The sequence below is a fragment of the Triticum dicoccoides genome, chromosome 4A, assembly GCF_002162155.2.
Source record: "Triticum dicoccoides isolate Atlit2015 ecotype Zavitan chromosome 4A, WEW_v2.0, whole genome shotgun sequence".
Classification (NCBI taxonomy): domain Eukaryota; kingdom Viridiplantae; phylum Streptophyta; class Magnoliopsida; order Poales; family Poaceae; genus Triticum; species Triticum dicoccoides.
Genome location: NC_041386.1, coordinates 660,306,752 through 660,326,940, shown reverse-complemented (window position 1 = coordinate 660,326,940; position 20,189 = coordinate 660,306,752). Strand labels below are relative to the sequence as shown.

The window sequence follows — 20,189 nt, the reverse complement described above, 5'->3', positions numbered from 1 at the left end:
TTAATGCCGGTTGCAGAACCGGCACTAAAGGCCCTTATGAACCGGTATTAAAGCTCCGTTCTCTACTAGTGTAATCTGCATAGTGGAAGCATAGATTTTAAAAAGTGGGAATAACAAAAGATTTTTACATGGTCATTCAAACTCAAATCATGAAGATAGCCATTCTGTCCATAATATATTTGAAGTTCAGGAGGCATGAGGACGCAGTATGAAGGATGGAAACGAAGCAAAACTGAACACACTGAATTGCAAGGCTCCTCGCAGAATATATATAAACTGAGGATGCAAAAGTACGACATGTATGGAGCATGTCGTACATTGACTGGCGATCGTGCTTTCATCCTGGCGAAGAAGGGACGCCGGAGCCAACCACCGGCAACATCAACCTCCTCTGCAGCGTTTGCACGGCTCCCAGCCACCTCCTCGACCGAACAAAAAAGGCTGACATGAATTCGAACATACATGGGGAAGGAAGCTACGGGCACATATAAAAGAGCTATGAAGCATGAAGTCTGAAACCAAAATCTTGCTACCACGTCATAGATGTGACATACTGGAAGCATCATGTTATGAAAAAAATAGCACATCTATTTTCAATATTTGGGTGCTGCAATTTGTAATGTACATATCAATATCATCGGACGAATAGCTCCCATGCGAAGTCATTGAGTTGAATTGTCTCTCATGCAACATCGTTGGTTCAAATGGCTCTCATGCGACATCTGCGTTGGAAAAAATAGCTCCCATGCGACACTGCTGCCTAATCCAAAGACACATGTATAAAACTCGAATCAGGTGAGCGGGACCCACTAACTTATCCAGCTCAGCATTGGTCAGGTGAGCAGGACCCACAGCATGGGACCCACTAACTTATCCAGGTCAGCATTGGTACAAGAGGACACCGAGCCGTGCCCCGAGCCATGCAGCACCCGAGCCCATCCTCCCCCCCCCCTCCCCGACCGTTGTTGTTCTTCTTCTCCGGCGATGACGCGCAGCAACGCCGTTCCAGGCCGCGACCTAGCAATGTCGAGCTCCGCTTCAGCCTCCCGCCGCTCATGGCCGCGCTATGGCGCAGTGCCCATGACAAGGTGCCCTGCATGCCCACGTATCGCACCCCTGAAGTGGCTAGTCACAACGACCGACAAGAATGGCAACCTTGGGCGGGAATTCGTGAAATGCGAGAGCAAACCAGAGCAGGGAAAGGTGAGATTTCACATCTCAATATGCCAATTTTGGTTTTTATCTCCCAATTTCATATTTGCCCATTTTTCATCGGATTTGGGATTTAGGGTTCATCTTTCCGATTTTAGAAATTGAAGCAATGCACCCATTTTGAGTGGCTAGATGAGTACATAGACCGGATTCAACTAGAGGGTGCATCAGGGGAGCTCGATTTACCGTTGGAGGCGGAGAAGTTGGGCAAGTTTGGATCGGGCCCGTCTGGATCTGGGGCCCCTGGATCTGGCAATTCCATTGGGGGCGCCCCCCATTCCACTGGTGCTACTGTGGGGGATGCGGGAGTGACGGCAGAGCTGAAGAAGCTAAACAAGCAGATGAAAAAACTCATCGAATTGCAGAAGCAGGGCAATTTGATGGGGCTGATGGCCGGACTTTTTTATGTTTGTGTAATTGCTCTCGCATTTGTTTATGTGATGATAATTAGTCGTAAGTGAATAGATTGGGCATCATTTGTAATCGTAATGATATGGATGTTTCAATAAAAGTGTTGCGCTGTACGAATTCGGCATGTCTTCTCCATTCTGTTTCGGCCCCATTTTTTCAGTTCTTCAGTTCGTCATCAGTTTCAGTTTCAGTGGTAGAGGAAGAAAAGGAAAAAAAGGTTCGTCCCCAGTTGCCCGAAAAGGCCAGGCCCATATAGAAGTTAGGCAGGGCTGAATAGAACATATCCAGGCCCATTGATAAAAGAAGTGTAGCTAGTGCAAAAAAAGTGCACATAGTCATTACCATCGATATATCTTTTCGGCTTTAGGTTATTTCACAAATTTTAAGTTTCCTGCAGTCACCTTTTTTGAGATAACTCATCTGATAATTATTTGAGCTATTTTTATGCATAAGCTATCGTGTCCAATGGTAGGGTCCCGTGTTGTTTCGGCTAAAACAAAAGGTTGGTTCTAGTTAGTAGTCTAACTTGCAGTCTTTGTGAACCAAAAAAGTTGCAATTGTTTGGTTCTAGTTTATTTCAACCAAGCATCATTTTTAAATTTTTTTGATTTGTGCTATGGTGTTTTCAAAGTTTTTACTCGTGTGTTTCAAACAAAAAAGGTTGTGCCCCTCTCAAAAAAGGAAGACATCTAGTGTGCCCCTAGTAGCATCTCCTTACAACATAGAGGGGCATCCCCTTACAACATATAGTGCATAAAACATAAAAGGAAGATAATTTACTAGACACGTGCTAACAACAACTTATATGATTGGATCATGTTTTAGTGCATTTTTTAGTTCACATGGCCACATAAATAAAATGCAATGGAGAAACTTTAGGCCCGAAAAAACATTAATAGATAGCACGATAGAGGGGCATCGGGTACCCTAGTAGCATAGATAGAAAGAACATATAGAGGGGCATCCCCTTACAACATATAGTTCATAAAACATGAAAGGAAAATAATTAAAACTAGATAGATAGAAGACACGGGCACACACGCCCGAACCAACACAAACACAAGCTAGATAGATAGAAAGACTCGCACTCGAACAACTCCTTGGCCCCTCCTCCTTAGCCGGCACCCCTCACTCGTCGTTCTCCGGCATCTGGTAGGGGAGGGTGTGCATGCCGTTGGGGTGAGGAAAGATGTGGTGGAAGTTGGTGAAGATGTTGTAGGTCGTGAACGCGATAAACTCGCATCCACACCAGAACACCTCGCCGAGGAGGTGGTGAGCATCGTAGGGGTTGGTGAAGGTGACGTAGAGGCCGATGACGAAGCCGTTGTCATTGCCATCGTACTGCTCGTGGAGGTGTAACATGGGCGGAGTGCCCGGAGGGAGGTGGCGGTAGCCGGCTTGGAGGAAGAAGCGAGCCAACTCTCTAGGGCCCCTCCACCTTGAGATGGCCCACACCCTCAGGCTATTCTCGACAATGACTCCGGCCGGGTACTCCCTCTCCGGCACGGTGCGAGGACGACGGTAGGTAGGGCCGTTGAACTGCATGGTGGCTCGAGTGGTGTATTTCGCTCAAAAAGAAGAAGCGGAGGAGGCTTGAGAGATGAGTGTGAGAGGGATGAGGAAATGGTGCCCTTTTATAGCCGCGTTGCAGCTGTGGTCAATGTGTACACGGTGCCTTCGATCGTTTTCTCTTCTCCATTCGTACTGGCATAAGTAATTGCGGGCATTAATTCAAAAATGGCGGGCAGAGCATCCAAAGAGGCACGGGTGGCATAGGCGAGATGCATCGTTTCGTGGAATTTCATCGGCGGTGACGCCGCGTGGGAAACAGGCCCGTTCATCCGCGCGTGACACTGAAAAAGGAGCTGCACCACCGACGCGTCCGTCCCGTGTCTCAGGTTCAAACATGCATTTGTTAACATAGCTTAGATGTGGCGTACCTATACGCTGCGCCCCTGCTACTGCTTTACTGCGTCGATGCGTGCATGCAAGCCCGCATGCAAATGGCTAGGCTGTGTCACAGCATTCACGAGCACATAATAGCTAGGCTGGGACGTTGCATGGCATGCATGGGACAGGGATGGCCCACATCTCATTGACCCTCTCGCATGCAGCCCATCCCACCCCTCTCGACGGTCGTGCGCACGCACGCCAGGCTCTGCCGGGCTCAATCTGCTTGGCCCAACGGTCACTGAGATGCTCCCCCGCTCAACGTTATCTGTTCGTCAGAGAGAAAAAATGGTGGCCAATCAGATTGGAGAATCAGGGCTCCCAGGGATCGCCCTTGCGGAATCCTTCTAGAAGTCCTATCCGACGGCCGCAGTTTGGCGTTAGTGTTAGATCGCCGGTGGACGTTTGGCGCTAGGGTTACATGGGTTTTGGAGGCAGTCAATGGGGTTTTGAAAGGTTTGACCGAACATTCAAATGTGTATAACTAATTCAAAAAAAATCTAAAAAATGAAAAACTTGCGCATATAGTCTTTTTATGTTACATAGTTATGATATAAAATGATAAACTTGATCTAATGATCTTTGCATGAAAAAACCTTCACAAATTGGACTATCTCGACTGAGGTTGCATAGAGTTCAAAGGAGTGAGAAGAGGGTTTGAGGTTTTGAAAATGCAAAAAAAATCAAAAACCTCACTTTAGCTTCATTTTGGAGTGACTAAGGAGGATCTGAAGTTATTTTTGCATTTTAAATTTTTAAACTTGTTTTATTGCTGACTTTGTATTAAAGGGTGTTTTTTCAAAAATAAATTAAATAAATACTTATTCAAAAAAAGGTGAGACTTCGTATTGATCCTATATAGGTATAATATAAGCTAAGAAAATCTTTTTGGGTGATTTTGAGAAGGTCAGAAAAAACTTGCTTAGAAATGGGGTCGTTTTCCCTTACTTTGGAGCCTGTTTGGACAACATTTTCAGTGATTATGTGTTGGACTTCACAAAAAGGGTTGGATTTATAAACTAAAGTGCATAGTAGTACATAAAACAATTCAACATCACAGAACAAACAAATGAACTCCAAAAATATTGGAGATAGGTTCAAATTTGAATGTCGGTTCAAATTTGAATTTTATTTCAAGTCAAATCAACATCATAGCACATAAGTTTTCACATCAAATGACAACAAACTTAAGTTTTCACATCAAATTTGAATGATTTTGACTCTATTTCTTTTGCTTCTTTCTACCACTCAATATCTTACCAAGGTGATAGGAATGTGTCTGTCTGGTGTAGGATCTTGCTGCTGGCCACATGCACCCAAATTCATCTCCTCTGAATTTTTTTTATCAGATTCATCCACATATGTCCAAAGCACTCCCTCTGCTCAGCATGGGGGAAAACATTTTTTACTGCATTTTACAACCCTTTACATGCATCTGTGTGGATGGCCAAAGGAGAAACTGGCCCTATGCATCTTTTCAGTTGCATCATGAACAATATCCATGATGCCTCTGTCTCTGATTGAAACATTCCGATTGCAATTGGAAACATCCAGTTGTGTCCATCTAGAGCATTGCATGCAGCCAACTGACCATTCCACTTTCCAGTCAAAAAAGATGAGTCTATACTCAAATATGGACGACAACCTGCTTTGAATCCATCTATGCAAGGCTTCAAACACATAAAAAACTTGCTGAATAAAACCTTGGCATCCTCTGTTACCTCTCTATCTATCTCCACCACACTCCCAGGTGACCTCTTCTCCACCTCTGCTTTAAAACTATACAACATCCTAAATGTATTTGCCTAGTCACCATACAATGATTTCATGGCCCTTTGTTTTGCTTTCCACACTGTGGTATATTGCAGCTGGATGGGGTACAGCTTCTCCAAGTCAACTTTAACCCTCTTTGCAGTAGTGTTTGGAGTCTTGGCTAAAATAGGAGTAACCTTCTCTGTAACCCAAAGTTGTGATGTCATCTTTGAAACTCTCTGTGAAGTGGTCATACATGTATGGTGTGGTATTTGATTTACCCGTACTGTATTTCCATCCGGTTCTAGTCTGGAAGACAAGTAACCATTTGCAAGGATTGCCACCACCATCATAACCTTTGCACCTAGCATAAATTTTTTTCGGTCAGTCCACATAGTCTTGGCATCAAACTCTTTTTTCACTATATAGGTCCTGAAAGACATCCTAAACTCCTTCATGCTTGGCCACAACTTTCCCACCTCAATAACTGGGTTCTCTTTGTCATACAAACAAACCAGCTCATTATCATCTGCATCATCCACCTCATCTGCAGCCTCTCTCATCAGCTCTTCTTCATCCTCATTTGCATTTCTAGGGCCTGTGTTACCATCAGCAGGCAAAGAACTGTCATCCTTCTCCTTATCTTCGTCATCAACTTGAATGCCAAACATTTCGGCCACATCAATGTCAGATATTGGTGTAATGACCAAATCTGTTTTTTCATTCAACTCTACTACATTCCAGTCAACAACAATCTTCCTAGCACCATGGGTTCCCTCCTCTCCATGTGCATCAATCCCTGTATCTTCAGCTACTACAGTCGGTTCAGTCAACAATGCCAACATCTTCTTTTGTGAAACCCACTCATCATCCTCCACCTGTGCAGCCATCTTTGATGGCACATAACCAACTCTGGAATGAGTTTGCAGATCAATTAGCTCTGCATAAAATGTTACTTTGCTTGCCCACCCTTCTTGCTAATCAATTTCAGCAACCATGGATTCTCCATCTTCAATTCTCACATATTCACCATTATAGTTATTGAAACATTGCAGAGATACCTCTTGTTCTGGACTCCAAACAATACTCTACCCAATTCTCTCCACCAAATTGCCCACGGCCTTCTCCTTCATGCTCTCCAATTCCTGGGGATCAACATCTGCAAATTCGACATCCAACCTCACAGTGGTATATCTATCAGTGTCTTGGACACTGCCATCACTAAGCTTGGCTTTACAGGGGAAAAATTCCACTATAATTGCAAATGTGGTGGTAGAACCTGAACCTCCCCTGTTTTGTCAATGGCAAGCGGCGGCAGTGTAAGCGACAGTCACTACCAAATCGAGTTCGATAACAGCTAAAAGAGAAAAGAGGGTGGCATTACCGATTTGAAGCACTGTCTCCTTGCTCCATCTCATCCAGCCCTCGCTCCATCTCCTATCCAATCAAGATTCTAAAACGCCAAGAAACGGGGGCAGCCCGGCAGCATGAGGCCACAGATTTATCCAAAATTCAGTGGAATGGGACTAATGTTTGGAAAATACTCACTCGCAACAGCCGCTGCCGAGAAAGGCGCTCCACCACCGGGCCGCAGAGAAGAAACAACCCACAGATCCAATCGAGATTCTAAATCGCCAAAAAACAGAGGGGCAGCATGAGGCCACAGATCCCCCAAAATTCTGGGGAGTGGGACTAGGGTTTCGGGCTCACCTCGCAATAGCTCTGCCGCTGCCGAGAAATACGCTCCACCACCGCGGAGATGAAACCGCTGCCGGAGAAGATGCTTACGGCGGCGCCGCTCGCCCAGTCCAGCAAGGTCGAGTCGAGCACGGTCACACAGTCACCGGTCGAGTCATGGACGGTTGACTCTTGACTACGTGGCCATAGGTGGACCCCACCAGTCAGAGCACATAATCCCCTGTGTCCCAACCAAACCTCAGCCCAACTATCAGCCAACTAGCCGCGTAAACGGGGCGTCGCACGGGAGCTATTTTTTGCAACGCAGATGTCGCATGAGAGCCATTTGAACCAACGACGTCGCATGAGAGACAATTTAACTATAAAATGTCGCATGGGAGCTATTTGCCCCAATATCATCAACCTAATTGGAGTTATGTGAGCTTACATGAACTAAAGTTGTGGACAGACACAAACGTCCATTTGAATAAAAGTACACTACTATTCAAACATGTCGATTTGTACTTCAACATTACAGAACCTGGTGCTTGTAGTATTTTTACTTTGATACAGCAAAGACATCGAAGGCTCAATTAAGTAAGATGCAAGTCACGGGTGGTAGAGTCGTACACACCAGAAGCTGAACTGTTTCTTATTTTTGCGAGAAAAACTTCCGAACTATTCATCAATTTTCAAGATAGTACAAAGAACAGCAGAAGTAAAACATACATTCATGTCCGTAGATCACCTAGCGACAACTACAAGCACTGGAGCGAGTCGAAGGCGCGCCACCGCAATCGCCCCTCCCTCATCTAAGCCGGGCAAACCTTGTTGTAGTAGACAGTCGGAAAGTTGTCGTGTTAAGCGCACAGAATAGCAACCACCGCTGATGAAAAGAAGACTAGATCGGAAGGATCCAACATGTAGACACACGAACATAGACGAAGAATACCGGATCCACATGGATCCACCGAAGACAAATGCCGACCGAATCCCACCAGACCCGCCGGAGATAAACCTCCACACGCTCTCTGACGATGCTAGAAACACCACCTGAATGGGGGCTAGGTGAGGAGACCTTATCTCGTCTACAGACATCTGCCGCCGCCTTGCATCTCTGAGGAGGACACAAACCCAAACAAAACTCTTAGAAACAACAAAAAATACGGAGCCATCCTGTTGGCAAGGGCCGGCATCCACCACGCCTCCATGGTCCTAAGACCATAGAAGACGGGAGAGACCGACGACGACGCCGGCAGGAGGCAGGAGAAACCTTAGCACGCTGGATACAGGGTAAGAGTGGTCCCCTGGTTCTCCCGCGTGCAAAGCTAGCCTAGCTGCACTGCATGGCGCCTGGTCAGTTTGTATCAGCTGAATGAACTGTTAACGTACTAGCGCTTGATCTAGCCTTTTACCAAACAAACATGGCAGTGTAGTAATTAGTAAATCAATTCAGGGGAAGTACAACACTTCCTTCGTTTGGATTTATTAGTCCCCTCGTATTTTGGCCTAAATTTGATCATAGATTTAACTAGAAAAACATATAGTATATGGCACAAGAACAACATCATTGGAAACTTCTTTTGAATATGAATCTAATAACATTTCACATATCCACATTTGAATCGGGAATCGGCTGCGCTTCCTCCCTCCCTCGTCGCCTTTGCGTGCGATAGGGAGGGCACCCTAGCCACCACCGCCCCCCATCCCGTCTCCTCCTCCCTCACCGCCACCAAGGGGGCGGCCGGGAAAAGCCCGGTCGTCATCGGCGGTAGCGGGGCCTCTTCGTCTCCATGTCAGGGTTGTCGGCGCAGGCTGCCGGCCTTGATCCGGATGGCTGCTGCCACAGGGTGCCACGGCGTGGCGTCGCGCCGGTGCAAGTGATGGCACGCGGGTGCGAGAGCTACGTGAAAGGCTACGTGGGGAGGGGGTTGCTCGCCCCAGGAGGTGACGGCGTTCGGCCTTTCGCGGTGAGGTTAGATCCGGCACTGGGCGGAGCGGGTCATGGACGGCGCAGGTTGAAGTTGGCCGTCGCCTACCATGGTGTAGGCTGGTGGCGGTGGTGGCGCAGTGGAGCTCTCTCCCTCTTCTACTTGGGCGGCAGTGAGGGGCACAGCTAATGGTTACCTGCTGCGACTGGTCAGATCCGCCTGGGTTTTGCCACTGGTCGTCAGCGGGCAGGCCGCGGCATCGCCGGTGTATGGCGCGTGCTGGTGGTGGCGGTGGCCAGGTGGGTCACTATGTGGGGTGAGCTGGGACGGCGTGGTGGCGGCTCACGGTGGTGTGCGGGTCGTGGCACTGCGATGGATGAGCTTCTTTGATTTTGGCTCGTCTGCATGTGGTCCTTGTGGATGCTCCTGGCTCCCTCTGTGGTTGCAGGTTGTGGCCGGTCCGGCTTCTCACACCGTTGAGCGTGTGGCCGGTCTATGCCAGGTGTAGATCTAGGCAGGGAGCACTAGTTGGGCGTCAGGGGTGACGTTTGAAGAGGTGGTCGGAGAGATGGGTGGCGCCGAAGCAGTTGGGCCACTCATCACTGACAGCGATGCAGGACGTCGACGTAGTCTGCTTCCACTCTGCCTCTTCTCCGACCTGACTGCTCCCCGGTCGACTTGGTCGTTCCAGTTGTTGGCTGATTTGTCGACGGTTGGAGCATGCCGGTCGATTTATCACCCACAACCATAGAGGGTTTTTGGGGCGTCTTGGTTCCTATGCGGCGGCTCGGGTGGTGGGAGCCGCGGTGCTCGTGGGCTGAACCCACGGCTCGGGTGTTGGTGGCTACCAGCTCTGGCCGCATGGGTGGTGTGGTGGCTAGCGTTTCGACGTTCTGTGGCGGTGTTCGAATGTGATCCATGTGCCTTGCTACACCAAGCCGGAGGCGGAGTAGCTTGTCGGGGTGAAAACCATGTCTGTTTTTGACCAGACCAATGGAGGCGACGCCTATGGGCGTCGTCGGCTTCCTGGGGTCTCCATTGTGGTTGCTCCCTCCATTCGTTGTGCTCCGGATGAAAATCCAATCTTTGTACCGGGCGGTGGCGGCGCTACGATGTCGTGTCCTTCCTGAAGGCACCGTCTTGGAATGCACGGTCTCGTTGATTCTCAACTTCAAATCTTCACGAATCCGTAGTGATGCTTCATGTCTTCTCTTGTAGTCTACGTGAAGTCTCGGTGTGTCGTTGTTGTAGCTCTTTGGCACCTATGTATCTGGTCCTGGGTGAGTGTGGGTTTTCAGTGGTGTGGTGTGGTTTGTATCGGTTTCGTATGTTGGTGGCTGTTGCTTTATATATAAAGTAGGGTGAAAGCCCTTTTTTTGGTAATACGATCTAACAATGTAATTTGTTCGCATATAACTTATATTTTGCTACTCTAATATATGGTGAAAATTTGACAAGGGGCCAACAGACCAAGACAGAGGAAGTGCATAGGTGACAATCTAGAAATCTTCAGACTGAAGGAAACTAATTAAGTTATGTTTTCGTCTCCGTAGGGATACTTCTAATTTACCCCGCAAAAAAGTATACTTCTAATTTCAGCATGTAAGAAGATACATTTGTTAGATTGATCTCTTCACCAATGGGCCCAATGGCTCATTGGGCCCTTGACCCATGCCCTGATCGGGGGCGTCCAACCCAAGCAAGGCTGGTGGGCCCCTTTCGCGCAGTGCTATAAAGAGGAGGTAGGACCAGGGGCACAGGGTACGAGGTTCGTCACCGCCACTGTTCCCCACTCTTAACCCTAGTCCGATCGAGATGAGGCACTGAAGCGATTAGAAGCGCCACCAGCCACTTCACCGTCACCGTCTACACCGACCGTCGCTGCCCGTGCACAGACCATCACCGACGAACCAGCGATGGCCGGAAGGCTAAGGTAAACACCCAAACAGAGCAGATATTCCACTGGTCTACTCCTAGTTGATCAAGTAAGTCTATCAATGGTATCTAGAGCCTGTCTAGTGAGTAGATAAAGTTGGGAAATAAAGATTCGGAAACGAATCAAAAGAGAAAAGAAAACGAACACAGATACGATTTCGATCTCGAATCGAAGCAGAAAAAAACTCATCGGAAAAGTTGCGCCGCCGCAACAGCCGCGCCGTTCCTCTCGATTCCTACTCGCATCGGCATGCCGAGGTTTCTGGAAGAAGAACTCTACCCCGACCGGGGCAAAGGGCACCGCGGCCAAACCGTTCGATGGCAACGCGCTCACCGCGAGGCGAACGCGCAGCCGGCAAAGGGGATGGCAACGGCGCCACAGTCGTCGCCTCCAAGCAAAGAAGAGGAGGAGCATGCGCGTAGGAGAGCAGAGGGCTCGGCCGCGCCTCTCTCTCGCCCTCTCTGTCACAGCTGGAAGCGGAAAGGAGGGGGAAAGGGCCAAAATGGAAACGCAGGTTCACGGGGTGTGGCTCGACGCCGTCACCGGCGGCCGGCGTGGCCCCAACCCGCCGCATCCTAAAGCTGCCCTATATCATCGTCTTACTACAAGAAATATATCAACTAGTGACCTTCTCTTAGTGACCCTAGCTGAATTGGTCGTAAATCCACGGCCATTTCACTTGGAAGGGCTCAAACCCTGAATTGCCTTACACCAAATGGTCATAAAGCAGACAAGAGTGGTCCATGACCTTATTTCTACCTGATTACGACCAATATAAATGGTCATGAGGTTGTGAATGTGGATGCATTAGTACTTATTGCTATGACTAGGCACCACCTCATCAGTTTTGCCTATGTGTCATGTCCATGTGGCAGTTTTTGCCCTAGGTTGTGAAGCAACCTATATTTCTGTCATTCCCAAAATTCCCAAAAAAATCTCATAAATTATTTGGGTCATATCTTCATCAAATATGTAAAAACCCTTCCTTGCCTAGTTCATAAATAATTCAAAAATATTCATTTTCCTATTCTCTTCAGAAAAACACTTTGTGAAGGAAGTACCACTTTGGCATGTCCAAATGATATCCATTTTCTACAGTGCTTTCCTATGCCCAAATAACCATCCTCCACCAAATGCCAGCTCAATCCATTCGTTATTTTGAGCCCAGCTTCAATTCGTATTTATGTCCAGTGTGGTACTTTGCAAAGCAAGTACCACCTAGGCTCCTCCTTTTGAGCTGGAAATTTGTGAAGACGGTCTTCTTAGTAACTGATCATCCTCAGCCAAAACTCACGCCCATTAGCCATGTGCATTTCCTGTACCGCTAATCAAACACTTGGCTGCTTATTCATGTTTGAGCATTGATCGGTCTCCTCGTGAGAATCTTATGTTGTGATTTCCTTCCTAGCACCTACCTGGGGAGTGCCCAACCCACAAGACATGCCTAGGCCGCCCACAACACATGGCAACACCAAGGTCACGCGGTGACCATGCGGTGGGCATGCGAGTTTACGCGCTCTATAGTTGGGGCCCTCGGCCACCGTCCAAACCTCGATGTATCGCCACCAAACCATGTATTTATGATTAAATAGATACTTATGTAACTAGAAATGATTTTTGGAAAAAATAAATAGCAAACTATGAGGCAGCTGCAGTTCAAATTTGACCCACTTCCTACTGAATTGGCGGGAATTTGTCTTTTTCACCAAAGGTGGATCAAAACTTTTGACACCCAACCATTTTGTCAATTGTGCATTAAATATGTCCTAGTATTTTATAAAAATGATTTGGTGCAATTTTGCAACAAATATATGGTTGGTCCTTCACAAAAAGAACTCATTTCGGGCACTCAGAAAATGGAAAACGAATTTTCCGTGCAAAGAAAATGAAAACGCCCTTGTGCAACATTGTTTGGAATTCCAAGATGCACCCTTGTACACAATATGAGATCATTTGAACAAACTATGCCATGAATGTGGCCATAAGATTGATCATTTGGCTTGAAAGCCATGAATCTTCATGCATGATAGCTCATTCTGAGAACACTTTTTTAAAATAATTGTCGTATTACAAGTTTATTATTTTTCCTGAAAACTTGGTCACATATAATGACACAATGCGAAGGTTTTCCAATTTTTTGTTTTTTTTCAATTTTTTATGCCCGTTTCAAAATGCTGTCAAAACGGCGGGCATGACGGTTCCTAGCTAGTGGTTGAATCTTGGATTTTTTTTGGTGTTTCTCTGATTAAATAGATACTTATGTAACAAGAAATGATTTTTGGAAAAAATAAAGAGCAAACAATAAGGTAGATGCAGTTCAAATTTGACCCGCTTCCTACTAAATCGGCGGAAATTTATCTTTTTCACCAGAGGTGGATCAAAACTTTTGAAACCCAACCATTTTGTCAATTGTGCATTAAATATGTCCTAGTATTTTATAAAATTGATTAGGTCCAATTTTGAAACAAATATATGGTAGGTCCTTCACAAAAAAAACTCATTTCAGGCACTCAAAAAATGGAAAATGAATTTTCCGTGCAAAGAAAATGAAAACTCCCTTAGGCAACATTGTTTGGAATTCCAAGATGCACCTTTTTGCACAATATGAGATCATTTGAATAAACTATGCCATGAATGTGGCCATAAGATTGATCATTTGACTTGAAAGCCATGAATCTTCACGCATGATAGCTCGTTTTTTAGAACACTTTTTAAAAATAATTATCGTAGTACAAGTTTATTATTTTTCCGGGTAACTTGGCCACATATAATGACACAATGTGAAGGTTTTCCAATTTTTTGATTTTTTTGAATATTTTATGCCCGTTTCAAAATGCGGTCAAAATGGCGGGAATGACCGCTCCTATCTAGTGGTTGAATCTCGAATTTTTTTTGGTGTTTCTATAATTAAATATATACTTATGTACCTAGAAATGACTTTTGGAAAAAATAAAGAGCAAACTACGAGGTAGCTACAGTTCAAATTTGACCCGCTTCCAACTAAATAAGTGAGAATTTGTCTTTTTCACGAGAGGTGGATCAAAACTTTTTACACCCAACCATTTGGTCAATTGTGCATTAAATATGTCCTGGTATTTTAGAAAATTGATTTGATACAATTTTGCAACAAATATATGATAGGTCCTTCACAAAAAACCTCATTTTGGGCACTTAAAAAATGATTAAAATAGCTAAAAAGATCAGAAATGCATACAATGTGGACCTTATCCATAAAATGTGGTCTAACTCTCGTGAAAAATTATGTGATGCCCTTCTAGAAAATATTTTTGATAGCTGCTTCACAAAAGCCCTCTATTTTCAATACTTGGAAACTATTTTAAATAACTAAATTTCCGAACCAATCAGAACTCATTCCACGGATCGATGACATGGCGCCCATCCATCCATCCATTCATCTCTCCATTCCACATCCATCCATCCATCTATGTACAGAAAATAAAAATAAAAAAGAGATGCCCCCACCCCCACCCGTAGCCCAAAACCCTCCTCCCTTGTCCCCTCTCTCGCCGCCGCACCCAAACCCTAACTCCATTCCTCTCCCCCGATTCCGATGCACTCCTCGCAACCGCCACCTACCTCCCGCCCCCGATTCAGCCGATCCCGCCGCCAGCACCCGTGCGCCACCACCCGCTCCTCCTCTCCTACCAGATCGAGCCGCCACCTCCCTCCCCATCCCCGCGCGCTACCATCCGCTCCTCCTCTTCTGCCCGCGCATGCACAGCCTTGGCTCCTGCTGCTCTTCCCGATTGAGGAGGGGGAGGAGAGCGAGAGGGGCAGCATGGTGGCCAGCGAGGGGAGCACCATCACGGGAGCCGCGTCCTCCCGGTCCACGACCACGTCTTCTGCGACCGCGACGGCCGGGGTCAACAACCTCGACCTCAATGGCGTCGGCCTCGTTGGCGCCCTGCCCCCCACCTTCTCCTCCCTCGATGCGCTGCAGGACCTCAGCCTCCAGACCAACGCGCTCTCCGGCCCGCTCCCCTCCTTCCGCGGCATGGCGGCCCTCCGCCACGCCTACCTCAATGACAACGCCTTCTCCTCCCTCCCCAAGGACTTCTTCGACAGCCTCGACAGCCTCGAGGAGATCTGCCTCGACAACAACCCGCTCCTGCCAATCCATCTCTACTATTCTTCTTCTACCTCTGCCTCGACCCCTCCTCCCCTTGTATTCTTCTTCTACCTCTGTTGTTCTTCCTTTCCACATCACATCTCAAGTGGTCGTGTGCAGGCACTGTCCATCCATCTCATCTCCTTGCATGGTGAAGGTGACTAGGCCATGGAGAGAAAAGCTCCTGCCAATCGCGGTAATTTTGCTCTGAACCAAACGCTGCTTACCTGCCTTCTGCACTCAACAGTACATATTCAGAGTTATCTCATTGGTTTCTTTGGTGAAGGACGGTGCAGATCGACATCGTGAAGAACAAGCTCAACAATATCCATTGGCACTCACCTTCGGAGCACACCATCAACGGCGAGAGGTTTGCGGTGGAGCAACACATGGTTCACTTCAGTGACGACGGCAACATATCAGGTCACCTATGTATGCGAGAGGTTTGTATGCTTCAGTTGCTGTAAACCGAAGATTCTGCAAAAATATGACATGTCGTCTTAATGTTTATGACATGTGTTTTGATATTGTATATGTCGTCTTAATGTGTTTGCTGCCGATATTCAGAGAAGAATAGTAATGACAGTATATCTAGAGTGTTTGTGATAGTTAAACATGTTTGTTCTTTTTTTGACAAGGTGAGTATCCAGCAAGTACATGCTCACCAGACAACCCTAGGTTTGAATTGCTTGAGTAAAAGAGAGCTACTGAATTGCTTGAGGTTTGAATTGCTCTTGTACATTGCCTGAGTTATCACAAAAATTGCTCCTGTTAATTATTCAGAGTAGCTGATCTGGAGCAAGCTGATGCAAGCTAATTTTGGAGTAGAACACTTCAAGTAAAGAATGTGCACTTAATGGAGTAGCTGATGCAAGCTGATTTAGTAGTAGAACACTTTAAAGTATCAAGTTTCTGGAGTTCCTATAGTAGTTGTGCTGTCAATTTCTTGTTAACTTGCTACTCCTGTCAATTTCCTGTAGTTCCTGGAATAGAGTAGTGCGCCGCTCTTGTTTGCTTGCAGGAGTAATTAAATGAAACATTTTTAGTTAATTAAAATTTGGTGTAAACTGCTTGCTTGCATCAGTAGCGCACTACTCTTCTTGTTTGCACCACACACGCACGCACGCACTTGTTTGGGGTAGGTTGGAATTAACTGAAACTCTTTTCAAACTAAATGAATCTTTTTAAATGATCATTTGATCAAAGATCAAATTATCAAATGAAAATATTCAGTTAACTTTGACTGACAATATCCAGGTACTGAATATTTCCATTTAATCATTCATTGTTGTGCTTGCATGCTGGATTTATTCTTGTATGCTGGAATTTTGGTGTAGCGGTAAAGTTTGCAAGCATGGAGTAGTATGCTTGTATGCTGGAATACACAGTAACAGAAGTAGCATCAAGTGTACACACAGTACACACTTGTGCACAAGTGTACTCTAGAGGTGTAGCATCAAGTGTACTCCAGGAGTATTATCCTATTAAAAACTCGTGTTTAAATTTACAAGGTGCACATTTAAATTCTGTTTTTAAAATACTCATGTGTACTCCAATAAGATCTACTCCAGGAGTATACACTACAGGATCACCATCTTGATCTACTCCAACAAGATCAAGATCAAGAGTTTATCAATGCAACAGCTTCCTGGAGTACTCATTGCCTGCTTCTTGACCGGGATTGATACCATTGTTGTAGTAGTTGACTTTGTGGTTCTTGGTTCAGGCTCCTGGAACACGTGTGCTGTACCTCGGAGCTGCCTTTGGAACAACCGTGTCTCATGTGTCTGACATTGTTGGACCGGTGAGATCTCGTCACTATTTCCTTTGTGTATTTCAAGTGAATGCTACTTAATGTGAGTTGTCTTAACGAAGTCTTGTCACTTTGCAGACTGGGTTGGTGTATGCCGTTGAGTTCTCTCACCGGAGTGGTAGGGACCTTGTCAACATGGCCAAGAAGAGGACCAATGTCATCCCCATCACTGAGGATGCTAGGCACCCGAAAAAGTAACGGATGCTGGTCGGCATGGCTCAAGCTGTACCAGATCAAGGTATCTTGCTTTCCATGTTCGCTCGTTTCTTTATGCTTGCTAGCTGCATCTGGCGCAAAGCTCGGTTTCTTCTGCTCCTAATTCAGTGCCGGGGCTGCAGCTCATTGGTTGCATGGTCTTCGGTTTTGTTGTGCTGATTTGGTGTTGTAGGATGTACGTAGTACTGTCTTCAAACCTTGATGCATTCATTCGTTGTGTGGTCCGTGGACGAACTAGAATTAGCTGGTTCACTCGGATTAGTCTGTGTTAACCACTACAGGAATCAGCTAATTTGCCGTCAGTAGAGCTCTTTGCCGTCACCTTTTTGTCGGGCTAGACGGCAAAGACCACTTTTGCCGTCAACTACTGACGGCAAAGAATAACTTACGACAAAGACATACTTTGTCGTCTGTTTTTTATTATAGACGGCAAAGACATACTTTGTCATCTGTTTTTTTATTATAGACGGCAAAGACATACTTTGCCGTTTTCTTTTTTTCTACATACGGAAAAGAGGTTACTTTGCCGTCTAGAATAAAATTGAAGACGGCAAAGTATATCTTTGCCGTCTATAAAAGAACTGCAGACGGCAAAGACATCCTTCGCTGTCTGTGTTTTTTTCACATACGGCAAAGAAGAAACACAGCACGCGGATTCATCTCGCGGATTGATGACATGGCAAGATCTAGGCCGCCCGCACCTGCCTCTTCTCTCACCACGGGCCCCCACCCGCTGGCCCACCACCACCCGCGCCCATCCCGTACATTATGCTCTCCTTCTCGTTCGTCTCTATCATCTCCTCTGTTCGTGGGAGGCCCGCACCCGCCTCTTCTCTCACCACCACCACCACCCACCCGCAATCCGTGCTCCCTCCATGCGCAGCTACGTTCGCGTGCCGACTGCCTCCAGCCGCTTCCGCCAGTCCCCACCCACCTCGCGCTCCTCTCTGCTCGCAGCCGACGCGGTCGAGCAGGGCGGGCGGCGGCGCAGCGGGCGGCCGCGCAGAGAGTAGGCCTTTTCGGCCCCTCGGCGAGCGCCATCGACCCCGCGCGCTCTCCTCTCTTCGTGGGCGGCCACGCGACGAGCAGGACGGGAATCGCCTCGGGCGAGCAAGGCCTTGCAGGACCTCGTCTAGGCGCGGCGAGCCGGCGACAGGGACGGGCGAGGAGCAGCTCGGCGACCAAGGGGGCGGTGCAGCAAGCACGGCTGGGCGGCGCTTCGGCGAGCCAGGCCGGCGAGCAGGGTTGGGCGGCGCGTCGGCGACCAGGGCGGGCGGCGCGGCAAGCACGGTCAGGCAGCGCCTCGGCGAGCAGGGTCGGGCAGCGCGGCGAGCAAGGTCAGGTGGCAACAATGGAGTCCCTGCGGTTTCGTCCCCGGCGATGAAGTCTCTATTGCCGCAGTGGAGAAGAACCTAATTTTGCTTTTCAGATTTAGTTTTTAGGGTCCTTTGTGTAAACTTTCAGGACTGCTGTGTAACAACTCTGTAACTCCACCGACAAAACTCTGTAACTCCACCGACGATGAATGAAAGGCAGCATGGCTGGGCCTTTCCCTTTTCTTTGTCAGTCGAGCCTTCATGTCTTGTTTTGGTGTTGACTCTGTCCAGCGTATTTTTTGTAAAATAAAAAAAAATCTTTGTCATCTGTAAAATGGTTTGGCTGACAGCAAAGATCACATTTAGCTAACGGCAAATAGGTTTCTTTGCCGTCTGCTATTTTCGTGGCAGACGGCAAATTCACAGTTTGGCTGACAGCAAAATCTTTGTCGTCTGTCGGACGAAAAGCTGACAGCAAAGTTTTCTTTGCCGACTTATCTTTGCCGTCTGACTTTGCTGTCTGCTTCCTGACGGCAAACTCTCTTTGCCATCTGGATTTAGGTCTTTGCCGTCTGTAATTCACATACGGCAAATTACGTGTTTCCTGTAGTGAACATAGTAAGTTAGCAAGACCATGTCTAGAGAGATATATCAGCAAGAGCAGCTGCATTTGCTTCAGTTGTACTCTATATGTTTGAGGGAGATATATCTTTAGAATATTGCCTTCATATACTCCCTCCGTCCGAAAATACTTGTCATCAAAATGGATAAAAGGTGATGTATCACGAACTAAAATACGTCTAGATACATCATCTTTTATCTATTTTGATGACAAGTATTTCCGGACGGAGGGAGTACTATCTAATTTCTGCAGTTATTGAAGTTAAAATGCACGATGCTGGTGCCTAACCAGAAAATTTCTTTGAGTTCCATACATTGAGTAAAACATTTCAATCTGTCATTGAGTCAGCTATATATATCGGTGATACCATTTATGTACTGTGATAGTTTCTCATATTTTTGTATTATACTTGTATACATTGTTCCTATTTGAAGTCATCAACTGAGCTGTTGTAAACATTCCTGCCATGTGCTGCTTCTTTTTTCATGCTTTGCTACTATAGATGATTTGCTTGAACTGAGATGATTGGTGTATTTGTGCTTATAACTATGCTTCTATGTGATTGTTGCAGCATGACCCAACCAAATAAACATTTAGTGCCTTGATCTAGCTCTAAAAGTGTGGTGTTACCTCTCTTTACAGGAGCTCTGGGCTGAAGAATTTTGAAGAAGCTTGAAGCCCGACAAAGTAAAGAGTAGCGAGTAATAATGTAGTGGTAGTTATGTTGTACAGTAGCCAGCATATCTGGTTGTATGAACACTATTGTAAATACTGTAATTTCGTATTTGTACAGTAGTCAGCATATTTGGTGCTAATATTGGCTATCATTTTACAGTTTCATATGTTCTCTTGCCATTTGAAATATTTTTCATTTGTTTATTGTGAAAGTGTGAGAAATAGAAAGATGACCAGTGTGACAAACGAAAAGGCCAAGGCCCAAAAAGTAGATGGATTGTAAAAAGGCTGAGGCCCAAAACAGAAATGGATTATAAAAGGGTTGAGGGTGAAAAAAAGTACTATAAAAGGCAATGGCCAAGAAAAAAATGCCGAATTGCTGGGCTAGGCCCATGTAGCTAGGAAAAAATACATTAAAAAGGCCGAATTGTTGGGCTCGGCCCATGTAAAACGCCGAATCGGACCGGGCTGATTCTTGTGCCACATCAGCTTGCCATGCTAGATGCCTACGTGGCCTGGGGAGGTTGCTAGTGACCAAAAACTTGGTCG

At 46.4% G+C, this 20,189-nt stretch overlaps 1 protein-coding gene across 1 annotated transcript; it reads left to right on the top strand.

Moving 5' to 3' along the window:
• Window positions 1–14,525: 14,525 nt before the first annotated feature.
• Window positions 14,526–19,799, top strand: LOC119289613 (alpha carbonic anhydrase 8-like). The gene is made up of 5 exons (XM_037568901.1): window positions 14,526–15,194; window positions 15,295–15,441; window positions 16,725–16,802; window positions 16,890–17,049; window positions 19,608–19,799. The coding sequence occupies exons 1-4, from the start codon at window positions 14,604–14,606 to the stop codon at window positions 17,007–17,009; spliced, it is 936 nt and encodes a 311-aa protein (XP_037424798.1). The 5' UTR covers window positions 14,526–14,603; the 3' UTR covers window positions 17,010–17,049; window positions 19,608–19,799.
• The last annotated feature ends 390 nt before the right edge of the window (window positions 19,800–20,189 follow it).

Excerpts from the sequence above, each read along its gene's own strand:
- LOC119289613 (XM_037568901.1), top strand. The coding sequence starts at position 14,604 with ATGCACAGCCTTGGCTCCTGCTGCTCTTCCCGATTGAGGAGGGGGAGG. Across the intron at positions 15,195-15,294 it reads AAAAGCTCCTGCCAATCGCG|ATCGACATCGTGAAGAACAA; the intron begins GTAATTTTGCTC and ends AGGACGGTGCAG. Across the intron at positions 15,442-16,724 it reads GTCACCTATGTATGCGAGAG|GCTCCTGGAACACGTGTGCT; the intron begins GTTTGTATGCTT and ends TTCTTGGTTCAG.